The sequence below is a fragment of the Zingiber officinale genome, chromosome 8A, assembly GCF_018446385.1.
Source record: "Zingiber officinale cultivar Zhangliang chromosome 8A, Zo_v1.1, whole genome shotgun sequence".
NCBI classification, from domain to species: Eukaryota; Viridiplantae; Streptophyta; class Magnoliopsida; order Zingiberales; family Zingiberaceae; genus Zingiber; species Zingiber officinale.
In genome coordinates this window covers 46,422,640-46,440,208 of record NC_056000.1, presented here as the reverse complement: position 1 = coordinate 46,440,208, position 17,569 = coordinate 46,422,640, and the positions used below count along the sequence as shown (strand labels likewise).

At 40.3% G+C, this 17,569-nt stretch overlaps 1 protein-coding gene across 15 annotated transcripts; it reads right to left on the bottom strand.

Annotated features, from left to right (window-relative positions):
• LOC122008827 (UBP1-associated protein 2B-like) lies at positions 1 to 6,169 on the bottom strand. 15 transcript variants are annotated; one of them, XR_006119396.1, is made up of 5 exons: positions 4,723 to 6,169; positions 3,805 to 4,120; positions 631 to 694; positions 419 to 504; positions 1 to 306 (listed from the first exon to the last, which is right to left on the bottom strand). XR_006119396.1 is itself a non-coding variant. In XM_042564689.1 (2 exons), the coding sequence occupies exon 1, from the start codon at positions 6,127 to 6,129 to the stop codon at positions 4,723 to 4,725; it is 1,407 nt and encodes a 468-aa protein (XP_042420623.1). In that variant the 5' UTR covers positions 6,130 to 6,169; the 3' UTR covers positions 4,352 to 4,613. The 15 variants fall into 15 exon arrangements, 1 of the variants encoding a protein (XP_042420623.1); XR_006119398.1 differs by having other exon boundaries at positions 1 to 296; XR_006119394.1 differs by having other exon boundaries at positions 1 to 504.
• Positions 6,170 to 17,569: the final 11,400 nt, after the last annotated feature.

Genomic DNA, 17,569 nt, shown 5'->3' with positions numbered 1-17,569 from the left:
AAAGGATAAAATCATAATGGGACTTTAAATATGTATACATACACACACATTATTCAAATTTATTTGTTTAGCTTGCAATTAAATACCAAAGAGACATAAACACTCTTTTTATGAAACTGAGTATCAAAATTATTTAGGAGCATCCTCTACCTTTAAAATTCTATTACCTTGGAACTTTTGAATAGGGTGGTGGACCACATATTCCTGAAGCGAAAATCCACTGGTGGACAACATGCTTGGCGAGCACATAACGTGTGGGTCAGCGTGTTATCCAATACGCCAAAAAGGACCCCTACCTGAGTATGGCTTTGGAAACGGTAATTTGAGGTTACATAGTTTTGATAGGTTTGGTGATTAAAACAGCGATATTACAACTGAATTTTAAAGCAACTGAGCATTTTATTTTTTTCTGAATTACCTCCTCGCCTATAGTCTCCAGGCATAGCGGCGGATCTTGTTTGCCTGCTTCATCTTTCAACTGGAGGCAGGAGACAGTCAGAATACCTAACGGAAGCATATTGGTTACTTTTCTTTCATTTGGCAATAATCGCAGTAACAGACAAGAATTCAGATTGGGAATGATTGTGGCAGCAATGAACAAGCAGTAAAACATGGTGATTGCAGAAGTACGTCTTTTGACATGATGTATGAGATCTAAATGCTCTTTGTTGCCAGGAGCTACGGAGCAACGTGCCTAAATTAGCAAAACACAAAAAAAAATGTTGAAAATAGTGTGATATTGAACACCTTTCAAGAAAACATACTATCCTGTAAGAACATTAGATATTCCAAAGCAACTTAAAATGTTTCAGACACAAGTTGGTAGGTTTTATGTTTCAGGATCGTTACATTTTTGTCAACTGAGAATATAATGGACCTCCATTTGTTTATAATGTTGATAATGTTTCTAATTGTCTATGAACTATTCAAACAGGCTGAAATGTCTACATAACAAGAGAATATATCCAAAGGATTCTACTATTTTGAGGGAGATGTTTAGATATATAAAGGCTAAATCAACTCTATACTATCATTTGAGGGAGAATATTCATATTATATAGTTTAGTCTCACATCATTAGTCTAGTTTTTAAGTAAAAGGAATTATATGTATCCTATATACACAGGTGTAATAATTTACTTTTCTAACGAGAATATCATTTGAATACTTTCTAGTCCGTAAAATTAAGAGAAAGGGAATAGTCCATCGTGCCAATCAAATAGTCATTACACGAGTGTAATATATAGATTCGTGATTAAACTGTGACCTAGAAGTACTAATGTCTAACTGAACACACTAGATCAATAACAGTGTAACAACGGCCCCCCAAGTTGGAGCATAGACAGTGTCTAGCTCGGACACTGAGTCGAGAAACTCACAGAAGTAAAAAAGATGGATTAGGAATAAAAATAATGAAAGAAGAATACTAGCACGCAAACAAAACATAATTTAAAGGGTTCATGAGCATGCATCCAAGGATACCGTATGCCTACGATCAACAAAGGTCAAGAAATAATTTATAAAGATGTGGATGATTAGGTTAGGAAGTAAGTAAAGGTTCAAACGGGCCATGCTTGTATTTGTGTGAGGCACCAATTGTTGATGTGAGCAGAGGTTAATATGTGTTCACGTCCACAGAAAGCATGGCCATCAGCGAGCTGTCAAGTCAGGAGAAGAGGCTAATAATCTTCAAGTTTGCATAAGGAAGGGCACAATCATCAACAGATTGTTGAATCACACAGAGGCTGGTAGTAGACAGCTTGGAATTCATTACAGCAAGCAAAAGGAGATTGGATTACTAGCATAGTATGATAATGGCATTTTTTAGTTATTGTATTTGTACGTCTTCAAATGGAGAATCACAGCCCTAATATCTGTAGGACCTCCTGACTTGATTAACAAGCGGATTTAATTTTCTCAAAGGGAGAGGAAGATAGCACCAATGAGCGTGAAAGCGGTGTGCGAACACTGATGCTAAGAGGAGGTTACTGGCTCCACAAATAGGAAGGTGGAAAAGGACAACGAAATTCATGTGAAATGGTATGAACATGAGGGAAAATCTCACGCAGATGATCATAGACGCGAGTGATCGATGGAAACAAGCAATACATGCAAGCAAGCAGCAGGATGTGTGCATGAGCACTTGCATGTGTAAAGAGAGCAACCAGTGCAAGATAGTATCTTGATGCTCGCAGCCTAGTCAAAGGGCAACTGTCAGCAAATGTCAAGAAGACTGAAAGTTTGAGATGTCTGGAGAAGCAAGGATTGCAAATCGCACAGATGAAAATTATGAGAGCTGACCATGGATGGAAATGTGGCATGTGAAGGCTACCAACAGTGAAGGTCCTACAGAGGTTCTAGTAGCATGTGTTGTTGGCTGATTGCATGGAGAATGCTCTGCTGCTGGGTCATTCAGACAAAGGTAGAGGCAGCAATTTTAACAAATAAAGACGACTATTCTTGAATAGACAGGGTAGGAATTGTGCCATTCCTCACACCAGCTACTCATGCAACTAGAGGTGTCAGCAGTCAGGAAGCACAAAAAAGAGAGATGCATTGCTGCTTAGTTCAGTAACAATAAGGTGCAAAGAAGCGCTGTATTGCTTGCATAAAGATAGTAAAGATGTGGATGAGGGTGGAGGCTGCTGACCTCGACCTTAGGGAATGTTCTTCTTTAGAAAACACTAGCCTAAAAGGGTAGCCCCAATACACCTTAATCAAATAACATTGTAGTAAAAAGTGATTACGCTCATCCTAGGCATCCCTCACACTCCGTTCGTAAGTTATGTGAAGGGAGGTAAATCACGGGATCAGCTTATAGCCGACCGCCAAGTGGTCAGGGGTAAGAGATGTTTTTTCCCGAGGGCATGCATCCACCGGGAATTAACCCCTTACCCCATTGTAGAAAAGCTATCACCTTCTAGCTATCCCGTGGGGACACCTTAATCAAATAACATGCAAATATATATGTAGACTCTTGATAAAATTTGAACATAGAAAATCTAATAATAGTTAGTGTGGAACCTTCTATGTAACCTTTACACCTATAAATTGAATAAGTTGAGAAACAAAGGGGAGAAACTAACAAAGTTTTCAGGTTCGCTAAACAAAAATCCAAGCATACTATGTTAATAAGGTCAGCAACAACAATCAAGTGTCAGGCTGTGCAATTTCAACAATTATTTCTCAATTAAAGCCTATAATATGTAGGACATGCCAAAAGATTTGTGCAAATTTTATTATAAAACAACAAAAAAACATGATATTTATACAAAATTATCCGTGATTCATTTATGCCCATTGCAACTAACCAAATCATAAAAATTCTTGCTTGCATTAGCTCAAGTAACAATTTCAGAACATGCGATCGCAAATTTTCTGCTCTAAATGTAATGCAAAAACTTCACCTACTTGATGGAAATAAATGCACAAAAACACCACAAAAATAAGTTTACAAAAGCTTTTGATGAAAAGCAACTCAGCTTGATATATCCTTTGTCAAAATTTGTGGTGTTTAAATAAAATTTAAGGAAATAGTAAATCACCATTGTCATTTTAGAGTTTGCTTTAGGTCCAGAAATTTAAGATAGTAAGTTAATTAGCCATCTCGTGTAATTGATCAATAGCATGCCAATGTAAATAAACCATCCAGTGAGAATGATCACCAAAATCATAAAGCATTACTAAGATGCACCTCTATTCTGCATTATGCTATTCTATTGCTAAATGCACTGTCGAGCAGAGAGACAAGAGGCAAAAAGAAATTTTAGCAGAATATAATACAATGAAGTGAAACAGGCATAACCTTACAGCATAATGATGTAGAAGAATGTTGGACATCACAGTGGCCTCATGATTATTGTCTCATTGTTGAACCTACGAATTTCAGAAATAGGACCCAGAAGAGGCTAGAAGTCAATGCTGTAATAAGAAACAAAAGAGAAGGCATATTAAAAAAGCACTACTCAGAACCAAGGTAAATAAATCAAAAATCAATTAAACAACACATCTGATTGCATGGAGAATGCTCTGCTGCTGGGTCATTCAGACAAAGGTAGAGGCAGCATGATGCATTAGTTAGCACTCCGCTCCATCATTGTCAGACCCCAAATCATGAAATTCTGAAAGGATGTAAAAAGTAAAATATGTAATAGCAGTGAGATTATCTGTAGATATCACATCTCAGACAAGCCAGAAATTGTTATTAAATTTCAAAACAACCAATTTCTTATATCCGCAAATCCCAATAAACACTCCATATCAGAATGATAATTATTAAACTGCATTACCATAAACAGTCATTCGATTTTTAGAAATTGATAATAGCACATCAATCTCCAAACAAAACCAGCTTCTGAAGTACAGAAATTAAGATTTGACAATAAAGTTCGAACAACATTGTCCACTATAAAAAAACAGAGTGCGGAGTTCCAAGGAAGAATACCAAAAACATAAGTCAAAAATCCATACAGCGATAAACAGCGAAAAATATAAAAGCAGTTCCAGTATTTGAACAACTGTTGCATCGGAAGCCTTTCTCGATATCCAGCACCAACAGAGATTGAAAATCCATGTGATCTTTAAACGACACAGAACCACGACCTCGGAATGGAACTAGAACACAGGAGACAACAATTAGAAAGGAAATCGAACATGATGTATGGGTGACCAATGCTTTGCACAAGTAGTTTCGTAAATACATGTTAAATGATATCATCTATACCTAAACTTGTCCATATCCACCCATTGATCCAGTCGGTCTCCTTGATGCTGGAGCTGTCCCGGTAGGGTACGAACTGCCACCTCCAGCTGCTTGTTGAGCAACAGACTGACTGCTCTGATATCCCTGAGGGCCCTGAAACCCTGGAGGTCCTTGAAACCCTGGCGAACCTTGAAAACCTGTAGCTCCCTGGAAACCAGCAGTTCCCTGATATACAGAACTTGCAGCCCCATAGTTTGGCACCTGTGCCATCTGAGGCAAAGCGGGTGCAGTCTGCTGACTCCCTGCAGCACCAAATGTAGTTGCAAAGGCAGGGTTCAAAGTAAGAGCAGAAGGTGTCATTCCAAATGCAGCTGGATTCTGCCCAGCAGCTGCCAGTAAAGCAAGCACAGCAGCATTAGACTGCATAGCCTGCCCATATGCTTGTGCCCCGCCCATGCCAAGAAAACCCTGCCCCATCAGTGCAGCTTGTTGTGCTAACCCAATATCTGATACAGGCATTGTATATCCAGGACCATTGAGATTACCTTTATTCGGCGCTGCATTGAGTGGAGCTGCTGTGTTATAATGTTGTGCCCCCTTACTTCTGTCGTTAGCCCTCTCACATTGAAGAATAATACCCTCAAAATTCTTGTTTGGCTCCTCAAGGGCTCTCATTGCGCCCTCCACTGTTTTATAGACAAACAAAGCATACCCTTTAGGCTTCCCAGTATTCCGATCAAAGCCAATAGGACCCTCCTCGATCTCACCATACTGGGAGAAAAAAGCAAGGAGACGACCACCATCGACATCGGCATGAACATTTCCTACATAGATCTTTCTAGCTACGTTATCCTGATAAGTGGTAAAACTAATACTAGGACCAGGGTTAGAGTTCAGATGGTTTGGCGCCGAGTTCTGGAAATTGGTTGTGGAGCCAGCAGATGCAAGTTGGCAAGAGGTCATGCGGCCGTCGATTAGCTTCTGTGGGCGGCGGAGGGCATGGTGGGAGGAGCTCCGGTGGCGGAATAGAACAAAGCCATATCCCTTGGATCGGCCGTTGACCTTGTCGAAGATGACGCGGCAATCATCGATGTCCCCGTAGCGGGAGAACGAGGAGCGGAGGGCATCGGCGGTGGTGTTCCAGTGGAGGCCGTGGACGAAGAGCTTGCGGTGGGAGGGATCTAGGTCAGCGGTGCGGCGTATCTCGTCCAGGGTAACGGCATCGGATGCGGCGGCGAAGCGGAGGAGCGCAACGAGCTGGTCCCTGGAGAACAGCTCAATAAGCTTACCCACCTCGTCGTCATCCCCGTCGGCGTCCTCTTCGTCGGAGGTGGGAGCGGGCGTGTAGAGGACGGTCGGAGGAAGGGGATCGGAGGCGCCGGTGAGGAGCTCATCCTCTTGGTCCATCTTCCGCTTCTTCGTCGCCATCGAGACGGCTTCGGAGAGGACTCCACTCCACTGCAAGGGTTTTGAGTTCTAGTTTTTAGGTCCGATTAAGTACCAAAATTGTAAATAAACGGGCCAAGACCCACCAAGCGATCGGCCTAATTTGACCCAGTACCATAAAAAAAATCGATTTTTATAAACCTATGAAAACTGAGAATATAGAATAAAATAAGTATTCTCCGAGCCTTCTAGTGAATATTTTCTTCCCTTTGAAAAGTTCAAAGGCATAAAACGTTTCCAAAAGGATCGACCCCCTCCCGAAGAATGGCAGAGTAGTAGGGTGTCTTTTAAGTTTTTTAGGCGTTTAGAATAATAATTTTGGTCTATTAATAAATAAATTTTATTAATAGATGATTAACTAAAGATATTGGACCAATAGACCGTCTGCTACGAACATTTTCTAATTCACTGATGAGAAATCTTCATACGATCAAGTTTATCGTCTTAGAATCTGCTTAAGTTAGATATTTTGTGTCAATTAGAAAAAGTAAAACATTAATTAGTACGTGGAATTTGAAATCAAATTACTTAATTATCTTAATTTCTCATTAGTTATCTATTCTCGTAACACTAAAGGGTGTATTTAGTTTAGGATTAATGGATTATATATTGGTATAATCATTCTTAGGTCAAGGTTGATCAGCTTGATTAAACTGGAATTAGCTCAAATCTGAGTTAGCTCAAATTTGAGTTTTAATGTTTGTCAATATATGAGAAAGAAGTCAAGTAAGTCAAGGAAATACCGAATACTTATCTAGAGAAATCATAATTACTAGAGGTTAGGCAACATGAAGTCATAACTAGAGGTGAGGCAACAAGATGGGGAGTGCATGGTTTTGTGGCTGGAAGGTCCAGGGGTCGATCCCCGGGGTGTCACTGCCTGGGGTTAACGTCTCCGCCATGCATTTTCCACCTGTGTACCTGCATTTACCTCCCTCCATATCCGTGGGACCGGCTCTAGGGGGGCCGCTGATGTGGCGGTTCCACATTTTTTAGAGGTGAGGCAACAAGAAGTCCTAACGGAAGGTTAGGTAATAGAAAGTCTAAGTGGGTCAAGAAGGATCGCACGTTGACAAAAAAGAAAAACTCTAACTGCGGTTAGGTAAGGGAAAGCTTTAACAAAGGTCAAGCAGAGTGAAAGTATACCAAATGACTCGTTCTAACTAGAGCTTAGGCAAGAAAAAAAATCAAGTGGGTTAATGAGAACTGCACTTAGTGATCGGAAGCCCAACGGGAAGTTGGCAAAGAGAAAATCCAAGTGCGCCAAAAGTTGACCAGACATTTGGCACAAGATGAAAAGTCCAAGTGGGTCAAGCGTTGACTAGACACTTGATGGAGAAGTCCCAATGAGTCATGATTGACCGGATGTTGCGCAAGGGAACCCTAAACTTAGATTTCAGAGTTTAGGGTTGGGCAATCGATCAACTCAATCAATTAGCCCAAGTTTAATCGATTAGGCATATCTTCTAATCGATTATGAAGTTTCACAAAGCTTGTTTTTGTTAGGTTTGATTTGTAGCTAGGAGGGTGAATAGATCGTCGCGCTCCAGTTGCTTGCTTCGTGAGGATGATATGCAACGGAAATACACACAAAGCACACTCACAACCACTAATACTAGGATTTACTTGGTATTCACCTCAAGAAGAGGTGACTAATCCAAGGATCCACACACGACGCACTTTCCACTAAGAAAAACACACTTTTTCGATAACTACCGAAGGCGGAGAAGCCTTGTACAAACCCACACAACAAGATACAACACACACAAAAAAAAAAAACAAGAATATAAGGTAAAACCTCTTCTTGCTTAACCTTGTTGTTGAAGAACACCTCTTAAACCTTGGAAGTGTAACAGTACTTGTTCCCAAGAGCTTTCAAGAACTGGCGATGAGTTCTCGGAAAAACCGCGTGAAGATAGGGAAGGAGAGTTGCGGAGAAGAAACACGCCAATGGCTATATACTTCGCGTTTCTAGGGCTCCCAATCGATTAGGTATGCTCCCAATCGATCGCCACGTCAGATCCGCACCATCCTAGTCGTCCAACGCTCGCTACCTGTGCAACGGTCACTCCTAATTGATTGGGGGAGGCTTGAATCAATCGGTTGATTGATTTTTAGTGCCTCCGTGCTCATTGGAAGCTGCCTGAATCGATCGACCGATCATTCAGGCTTTCTCGCGATCGCACGAGAAAACCAGCTGCCAATCGATCGGTCGATCGATTGGCGGTGCCCGATCAATTGGTTGATCGATTGGGCAGCTCTCTGTGCTTGCGACACTTGCTCCCAATCAATCGGTCGATCAATTGGGGCGCTGCTTATCGTAGCACTCTCCCAATCGATCGACTGATCGATTGGGCTTGGGTCAATCAATCAGGCGATTGATTGCCCCAACCTTGACTTCCCTAAACTCAAGTCCAAGATTCCCAAACCCAACATCCGGTCAATCGTGACCTGCTGGGACTCTTTCTACCTAACATTTGGTCAACGTTGACCTGCTGGGACTTCTTCACCAAGTGTCTGGTCAATCCTTTGACCCACTTGGAATTTTCTCCTTGTGCCAAGTCTCCGATCAACCTTGACCCAGTTGGACTTACCATCTCATGCCAAGTGTCCGATCCTCCATGACCCACTTGGACTTCCACCAATGTCCGGTCACCCTTGACCCATCTGGATTTCCTCATGCCAAGTATTCGGTCAATCCTTTGACCTACTTGGGTTTCCCAACACCGGTGTCCGGTTAATCTTGACCCACCCGGATCTCTACGTGTCTGGCTTCACTCACCAAGTCTTTCCATCTGCCTAGCTTCACTCACTAGGACTTTCTATCTGCCTGGCTTCACTCACTAGGGCTTTCTATCTGCTTGACTTCACTCACCAGGACTTTCAATTAGCTTCACTCACTAGGGTTTTCACCCAGCTTCACTCACAGGACTTTCACCCAGTTTCACTCACTAGGGTTTTCACCTGGCTTTACTCACCAGGATTTTTCGACTTCCAGACTTCACTCACTGGGATTTTCATCCACTAGGTCTTTCACCTGATTTCACTCACTAGGATTTTCCAACTGTCTAACCTCCAGTTAGGACTTTCCCAGTCAAGTATTCGGTCAATCTTGACCTACTTGACTCTTCTTCACATCTAACTGGTCAGTCCTTGACTAGAGGAAAATTGTATCAACAATCTCCCCAATCCAACGATTGTATCTGCAATCTCCATGTATTGTCAAACATCGAAATCCAAACATCAAGATTCTGTTAGGATCCTTCGTACGGAGGCTAGAGAGGGGGGTGTGAATAGCCGACCCCAAATCGTCGCGTTTCTACAAACTAGGGTTAGCGCAGCGGAAAATAACACGTAGAAACGAAAGAAAAGAAGACAAACCTCAAACAAACCGATGTAACGAGGTTCGGAGATGATACTCCTATTCCTCGGCGTGCCCGTAAGGTGGACGAGCCCTATCAATCCGTCGGTGAATGAGTCCCCGGAGAACCGACTAATAAATGCTCCTTGTGAGTGGAGAAACCTCGCCACAATACTTGTAACAACAAGAAGGAGTACAAGGAAAGCAAGAAGCAAATACAAACACAATATGAATGCAACACTCGCTTGCCTTCTATGTCGACCGGAGGTGATGAAGCAGCAACTTCACAACCCAAACGCAGCAGCTGATCGACGACTGGAAGCTCACGCGAAGCTTCGGAAGCGAGCTCAACAAAGCTCAGAACCTCAGAGCACAGAAGTAGAAGCTTCAATCCAGGAAGAAGAAGTAGGAGGCAGGAGGTACGCAGCAGCAGCCCTCCTTTTATAACCTGCGAAGAAAGCGAAGAAACACAGAAGAAATCTAGCCGTTGCGTCGCAACGGCTAGTGCCTGGATCGGTCTGTGGACCGATTGTTGGTTGCTACTCGGAAAACCTAGAGGTTCCACTGTACAAAAATTTTGTACAAAGGTCTGAACTTTTTTCCTAGCTACCATGTGTTCTTTTAAATTAAATTTTGGATCGCCTGCGGAACTTAACACGTTTGATCCAAAACTTAATCTATTTGTTCTTTTAGGTTTTAACTTGGATGTCCTGCGGAACTTAACACGTTCGACCCAAGTCTCCTTAAGTTATTAATTCCATTAAATACTAATTTCCATAAAAGGTTCCCAGTACTGACGTGGCGAGGCACATGACCTTCTTGGATATGGGAGCAACCACCACCGACTAGACAAAACCTTTAATAGAAAGCTAATATTTAATTTCCTAAAATAACTTTAGGTTAACCAAAGAGAACAATCAAATCACAAGGAAAAGAAAGAAAACAAAAGAACACAACATCGAAAAACATATTCGAAATACTAGATCATAAGCCTCTTGTATTTGGTATTATTTCCATAAATAACTAGCATGATGCGGAAATAAAAATTACTAATTATACCTTGTAGAAAAACCTCTTGATCTTCTACCGTATGTCCGTATTCCTCTTCTAACATCGGACGTTGTATGGGCAACGATCTACCAAGATGAGAAACCACCAACCACCTTCTTCTCCTCCAAGCAAGGTTCGGCCACAAAGGAAGAACTTTACCAAAGAAGAAAATCAAAATACTAACCAAGCTCCAAGAGATGCTAACTTTCTCTCCTTCTTCTTCTTCTTCTCCAAGTAGTATCCGGCCACCACAAGAACTCCAAGAGAGATGAAGTATTCGGCCACCACAAGAGGAAGAGAGGGAGAGGGTAATGGCCGGCCACAACACCAAGGAAAAAAGGGAGAGAAAACAATAGAGGTTGTGTCCCATGAAGGCACCCTCACCCCTTCTTTTATATTCCTTGGCCTAGGCAAATTAGGAAATTTAATTACAATAAATTTTCCTTAATTTCCTTGACTTGATTTAATTGAGAGAAATAAAATAAAATTTCCCAAATCAATTTCAAGTGGCCGGCCACATCATTGGAAAACAAAAGAGGACAAGTTTTAATCAACAATTAAAACTTCCTAATTTGTTTCCGGAAATTTTAAAAAATAAAATTTCTCTTTAAAATCTCTTCATGGTTAATAAAAGGAAATATCTATAATTTTAATTTTATTAACATGTGAATAATTTTAAAGAGAAAATAAAACATCTCTCCAATCTACAAATAAGGAAAGAGATCTAATCTCTTTCTTTAATCTTTTGTAAATCTTTTACAAGAGAGATATTTTAATTCTAATTCTCTTTAAATTATATCTTCCACATTATAATAAAAATTAAAATTAAATTTCTTTTTTAATTTATTTTGGCCGGCCCTACTAGCTTGGGTTCAAGCTAGGGCCGGCCCTAGCTTGGTTCCCAAGCTAGCTTGGCCGGCCCCCTATCGGTGGGTATAGAAGGTGGGTATAGGTGGGTATAGAACTCTATAAATAAGAGGCTACGATAGGGACCGAGAGGAGGAATTGGTTTTGGTCTCCCGATAAAATTAAGCATCCCGTGTTCGCCCCGAACACACAACTTAATTTTATCAATGATAATTCATTCCACTAGAGAACTATCATTGAACTACCGCACCAATCCCAAATTACATTTTTGGGCTCCTTCTTATTATGAGTGTGTTAGTCTCCCTGTGTTTAAGATATCGAATGTCCACTAATTAAGTGAGTTACTGACAACTCATTTAATTAATATCTAAGTCCAAGAGTAGTACCACTCAACCTTATTGTCATGTCGGACTAAGTCCACCTGCAGGGTTTAACATGACAATCTTTATGAGCTCCTCTTGAGAACATTATCAACCTAGTATCTCTAGGACACAGTTTCCTTCTATAATCAACAACACACACTATAAGTAATACCATTTCCCAACTTATCGGGTTTGTTGATTCAACGAACTAAATCTCACCCATTGATAAATTAAAGAAATAAATATCAAATATATGTGCTTGTTATTATATTAGGATTAAGAGCACACACTTCCATAATAACTGAGGTCTTTGTTCTTTTATAAAGTCAGTATAAAAGAAACGACCTCAAATGGTCCTACTCAATACACTCTGAGTGTACTAGTGTAATTATATAGTCAAGATAAATTAATACCTAATTACACTACGACCTTCTAATGGTTTGTTCCTTTTCCATTTTGGTCGTGAGCTACTGTTTATAATTTATAAGGTACTGATAACATCATCTTCTGTATGTGACACCACATACTATGTTATCTACAATATAAATTAAATGAACAACTACAAACAAATGTTGATAATTAGACCAAATGTGATTCTTTATTCATAATAAATGTTTACAAAGCTTAGGCTTTCAGTATACATTCCAACAATCTCCCACTTATACTAATGACTAAGCTGCCATATCTTCTACCATACATCTGATTCTCATTCCCTCCACATGCCGATCGAAAGTTTTCGCCGGAAGGGCCTTAGTGAAAGGATCTGCCAGGTTATCCGCTGATGTAATCTTGGTGATGACAACTTCTCCTCGCTTCACAATATCTCGTATCAGGTGGTACTTGCGCTCTATATGTTTACTTGCCTTATGAGCTCGTGGTTCCTTCAAGTTTGCAACTGCACCACTATTATCACAATAAATTGTGATGATTTTGGGCAAACCAGGAATCACATCTAAGTCCATTAGAAAGCTCCTGAGCCATACTGCTTTTTAGCTGCCTCAGAGGCTGCTACATATTCAGCTTCCATGGTTGAGTCCGAAACGCATTTCTGCTTAACACTCCTCCATGAAATGGCTCCACCTCCTAAAGTAAACACATAGCCTGATGTAGACTTCATCATATCCCTATCTGCGACAGGAAATGCGCTACAAATCATCTGTCTGGTAAACTAGCATATAATCTCTAGTCCTTCTCGTGTACTTCAATATATGCTTTACCGCACCAATGTCCTTGTCCAGGTTACTCGATATCTCACGACCATGCCCACGACAAAATGATATCGTGTCTCGTATATAGATTGCATACATTAGGCTTCCTACACCAAGCATAAGGAACCGCTTTCATGTCCTCTATCTCTTTTGATGTCTTTGGAGACATCTCTTTAGATAGAGCTACTCCATGTCTAAAAGGTAAGAAACCTTTCTTGAATCCTCGCATGCTAAAACGAGCAAGGATTGTATCTATATATGAAGCTTGGGATAGACACAACATTCTTTTCTTACGATCCCTTATAACTTTGATCCCAAGAATGTATGCACATTCTCCTAAGTCCTTCATATCAAATTGTTTGGACAACCATACCCTTACGTCTGATAATACCTTGACATTGTTGCCAATTAACAAAATATCATCTACGTATAGTACAAGAAATACCACCACGTTTCCGTTACACTTCTTATATACACAAGACTCATCCGGACTTTGAATAAATCCATATGACTGGATTACTTCATTAAACCGGATGTTCCAAGACCTTGAAGCTTGCTTCAGTCCATAAATGGACCGATTGAGCTTGCATACTAGATGCTCTTTGCCTTTTTCAATGAACCCTTCTGGTTGCTTCATATGGATGTTCTCTTCAAGACTTCCATTAAGGAAAGCTTTCTTGACATCCATTTGCCAAATCTCATAATCCATATGAGCAGCAATGGATAAGAGTATCCGGATAGACTTAAGCATGACTACCGGTGAAAAGGTCTCCTCATAATCGATTCCCTCTTTTTGAGTGTACCCTTTTGCAACAAGCCTAGCTTTGAAGGTTTCTACCTTCCCGTCTGTCCCTCTTTTCCTTTTGTAGATCCACTTGCATCCAACGACTTTTACACCATCAGGTGGTTCTACAAGCTCCTAAACCTTATTAGAGTACATGGACTCTATTTCAGAATTCATTGCCTTTTGCCAAGATGCTGCATCTATATCTTGGAGTGCTTCGTCATATGACCGGGGATCAGGTTCATGTTTACCCGGGATCAAGTCCGAAGACTCTCCCAAAAACATGAATCTTTCAGGCTGCCTCACAACCCTCCCACTACGACGAGGCACTATCTGTGGTTGTGTATCATGTGTGACACGTGTTGCAGTCTCTTGTGGTACTTCATCTTGTACTGTTGGTACTGAAGTAGACATGTCCTCTCTAAGTTCTTCTAAAACAACTTTACTACTGGGCTTGTGATCCATTATATAGTCTTCTTCTAAAAACTGGGCATTGGTGCTAACAATGACCTTCTGGTCTTTAGGACTATAAAATAAACCACCTTTCGTTCCTTTGGGATATCCTACAAACACGCGAACTTCTGTACGAGATTCTAACTTATCAGCATCTGGTTTCAGCACATGTGCTGGACTACCCCAAATCCGAATATGTCTTAGACTGGGTTTTCGCCCATTCCACAATTCTATGGGAGTAGAAGAAACTGATTTAGAAGGTACTAAGTTCAGAACGATATCTGTTTCCGAGCATATCCCCAAAACGAATTTGTAATTCAATAACTCATCATCGATCTAACCATTTCCATAAGAGTCCTATTCCTTCGCTCTGCTACACCATTCTTTGGGGTGTTCCAGGTGCGCATAATTGGGATTGAATCCTCCGATAAGTAATTCCTAAACTCTCCTAAGAGGTATTCGCCACCACGATCCGATCAGTGTCTTGATACTTTACCTAGTCGCTTCTCCACATCACCTTGTATTCTTTGAACTTATCAAAGCACTCGGATTGCGCATTAGGTAAATGTATCCATATCTTGAATAATCGCTCTATGAAAGAGATAAAATATTCAAAACCTCCTCTTGCCTGGACAGACATAGGACCACACAAATCAGAGTGAACCAACTCTAACACTTCTTTGGCTCTATACCCCTTGGCCTTGAACGGCCTCTTGGTCATTTTACCTTCCAAGCAGGATTCACAAGTTGAAAAATTTTCCAACTCTAATGAACCCAAAAGTCCATCGGCTATAAGCCTCTGAATCCTACTTAAGTTAATATGACCAAGCCTTAGATGCCAAAGATATGCTTGGTTCATTTCCGAAGGTTCTTTTCTCTTATTAGAATTAGAAGATGAGTTATAAATTTCCATGTTTTGCTTTGTGGAAGAAATTGGATTTAAAGTATATAAATTGCCAACTAATGCACCAGAACAGATAATCACTTTATTTCTTTTAATAACTACATCGTTACTAAAAGAAACTGAATATCCATCTAAAAACAGTTTAGAAACTGAAATTAAATTCTTTCTAAAACTGGTACATAAAGACAATTTCTTAAAACCAAATTCCTATTTCTACTAAAAGATAAGTAGACGTCTCCCACTGCAACAGCTGCCACCTTAGTAGCATTGCCCATGTAGACGGTAATTTCTCCTTCAGATAGTCGTCGGGTTTCCTGGAACCCCTGCAAGGAATTGCAGACATGATCAGCTCCCGTATCTACACACCAGGTGCAGGTAGATAACACCGCTAAACATGTTTCAACAACTAGAGTATGAGATATACCTTTGTTTTGGTTCCTACGAGGATGTCTACCTTCCAATGTCCTGCCTGCTTCAGATGAAGCATTTGCCCTTCGGCTTCTTCCACATTAAATCCCATACTCGAGATTTATTCACTTTCTTTCGAACCAACTTGTTTCTTCTTCTTCTTTCCTTCGGTTTAGAAGTAGAACCATTTTCAACATAGTGAATTTGAGCATTGTGACGAAATAATCCTTCAGCTGAAGTTCTCAGTAGTTCCGCTAATGAATAAACCCTCTTATTCATATTATAGTTCAAAGGAACCGCTCAAAACTTTAGGTAGCGTTTGGAGGATCATATCGATCCGGGTTTCCCATCAATTTCTCCTCCAAGGATCCGTATCTCGTTCGGATAAGCCATCATCTTTAGGATATGATCCTCTTACAGAGTACCCTCTTGCATGGTGGTCATCATTATCTTTCTCATGGCTTCTTGCCTAGAAGCCCTATCTTGATGACCAAAGAGTTCCTTGAGATTGTTCATAATATCATAGTCTGTTGGTAAATCTTGATGTTGCAATACATTTGACATTGAAGCCAAAATGTAACACCGCGCCATCTCATCCGCTTTTACCCATTTCCTATGATATTCAATCTCCTCTTGGGTAGATTCACCAGAGGGTGCATCAGGGCACCGCTCAATCAAGACATATTTATAGCTTTCAAGAAGAACAATGTCCGTGTTTCTTTTCCAATCTATGTAGTTTGGTCCAGTAAGTCTATTCTGTTGAACTATGATGGACAATGGGTTGAAAGACATCCTAAGAATCACAAATAACTTTTGGTCGAACTCTAAATTTAGAATAATATTGATTCCTCAAATAATACTATTTTAAATTAACCAACACCTCATAACATCGTGAATTTTGTATGCCACGTTAGTGTGGACGATACAAATTCAACATTTGTAAAAGGAGGTTTTAACCCATTAATTTTATTATCTTGTCAACCTAACTTTTGACAAATAAAATTAATAGTTGGTATCATTTGGTCACACAAATAATAGCAGTGACTTCGTTAGGGAGGATACTATTAGATGTGTCTAAGTGTATACCATTACTTGACACTAAGTCCATTAATAAGATTATGCCCCTTCCGTTGGGGAAGATCACACGCTCTTAATTAACTTCCTATAGTCATCCAAAAATGGAAGTCTGTTCTAGTGATCCGCAAACAAGCTCATCCGTTATGGAGGAAGGCACTCAGAGACAACGCAAGCTTGTTTGCATCACTTACAAACCAAGAATGGAGACCATGGGATTTATTTAAAATCCCTCTCCCACTTAGTTATTTATAAATGAGGAATTTTAACTATGCTAGCCTACTTAAACTTGTAAACTAACATGCACACACAGCACAATATAAAAGCAATAAATAGAAAATTTAATTTTCAACTATTATGGCTTTTATCTCTAATTGTCCTCCGTGTGTTGTCATCCCAAGCTGCTGCCATATTTGGCCACCGCCACCGGGTCTAGCTGTCGCATCCATCTTGCTCCAGCTGCGCCTCTGGTCCTTAGAAGGTTCCACGCTTTGCAAGATTCGATCCGCGACATAAATAGAATTTTACATTTTTGATCCTATATTCCATAAAAGGAATGTACATGTATCTAGATCAAAAATAAAATCCTAATAAAACTAAATACAGCTCCTGCTGTATTTTAATACAATCATGCACACACATATAAATTGCCCTTGACATGTCCAAGGTCCAATCACACACATAATTAACTAAAAGCCATAATAGTTGGATCCTGCATCCACAAAGTTAGCACATCCTACTATTATCCTGCCTAAATTATGTATGACATGTGCATAATTAAACTAAATACCAAATACACAGAGGCAAAACCCTAGCTCTGATACCAATTGTTGGTTGCTACTCGGAAAACCTAGAGGTTCCACTGTACAAAAATTTTGTACAAAGGTCTGAACCTTTTTCCTAGCTACCATGTGTTCTTTTAAATTAAATTTTGGATCGCCTGCGGAACTT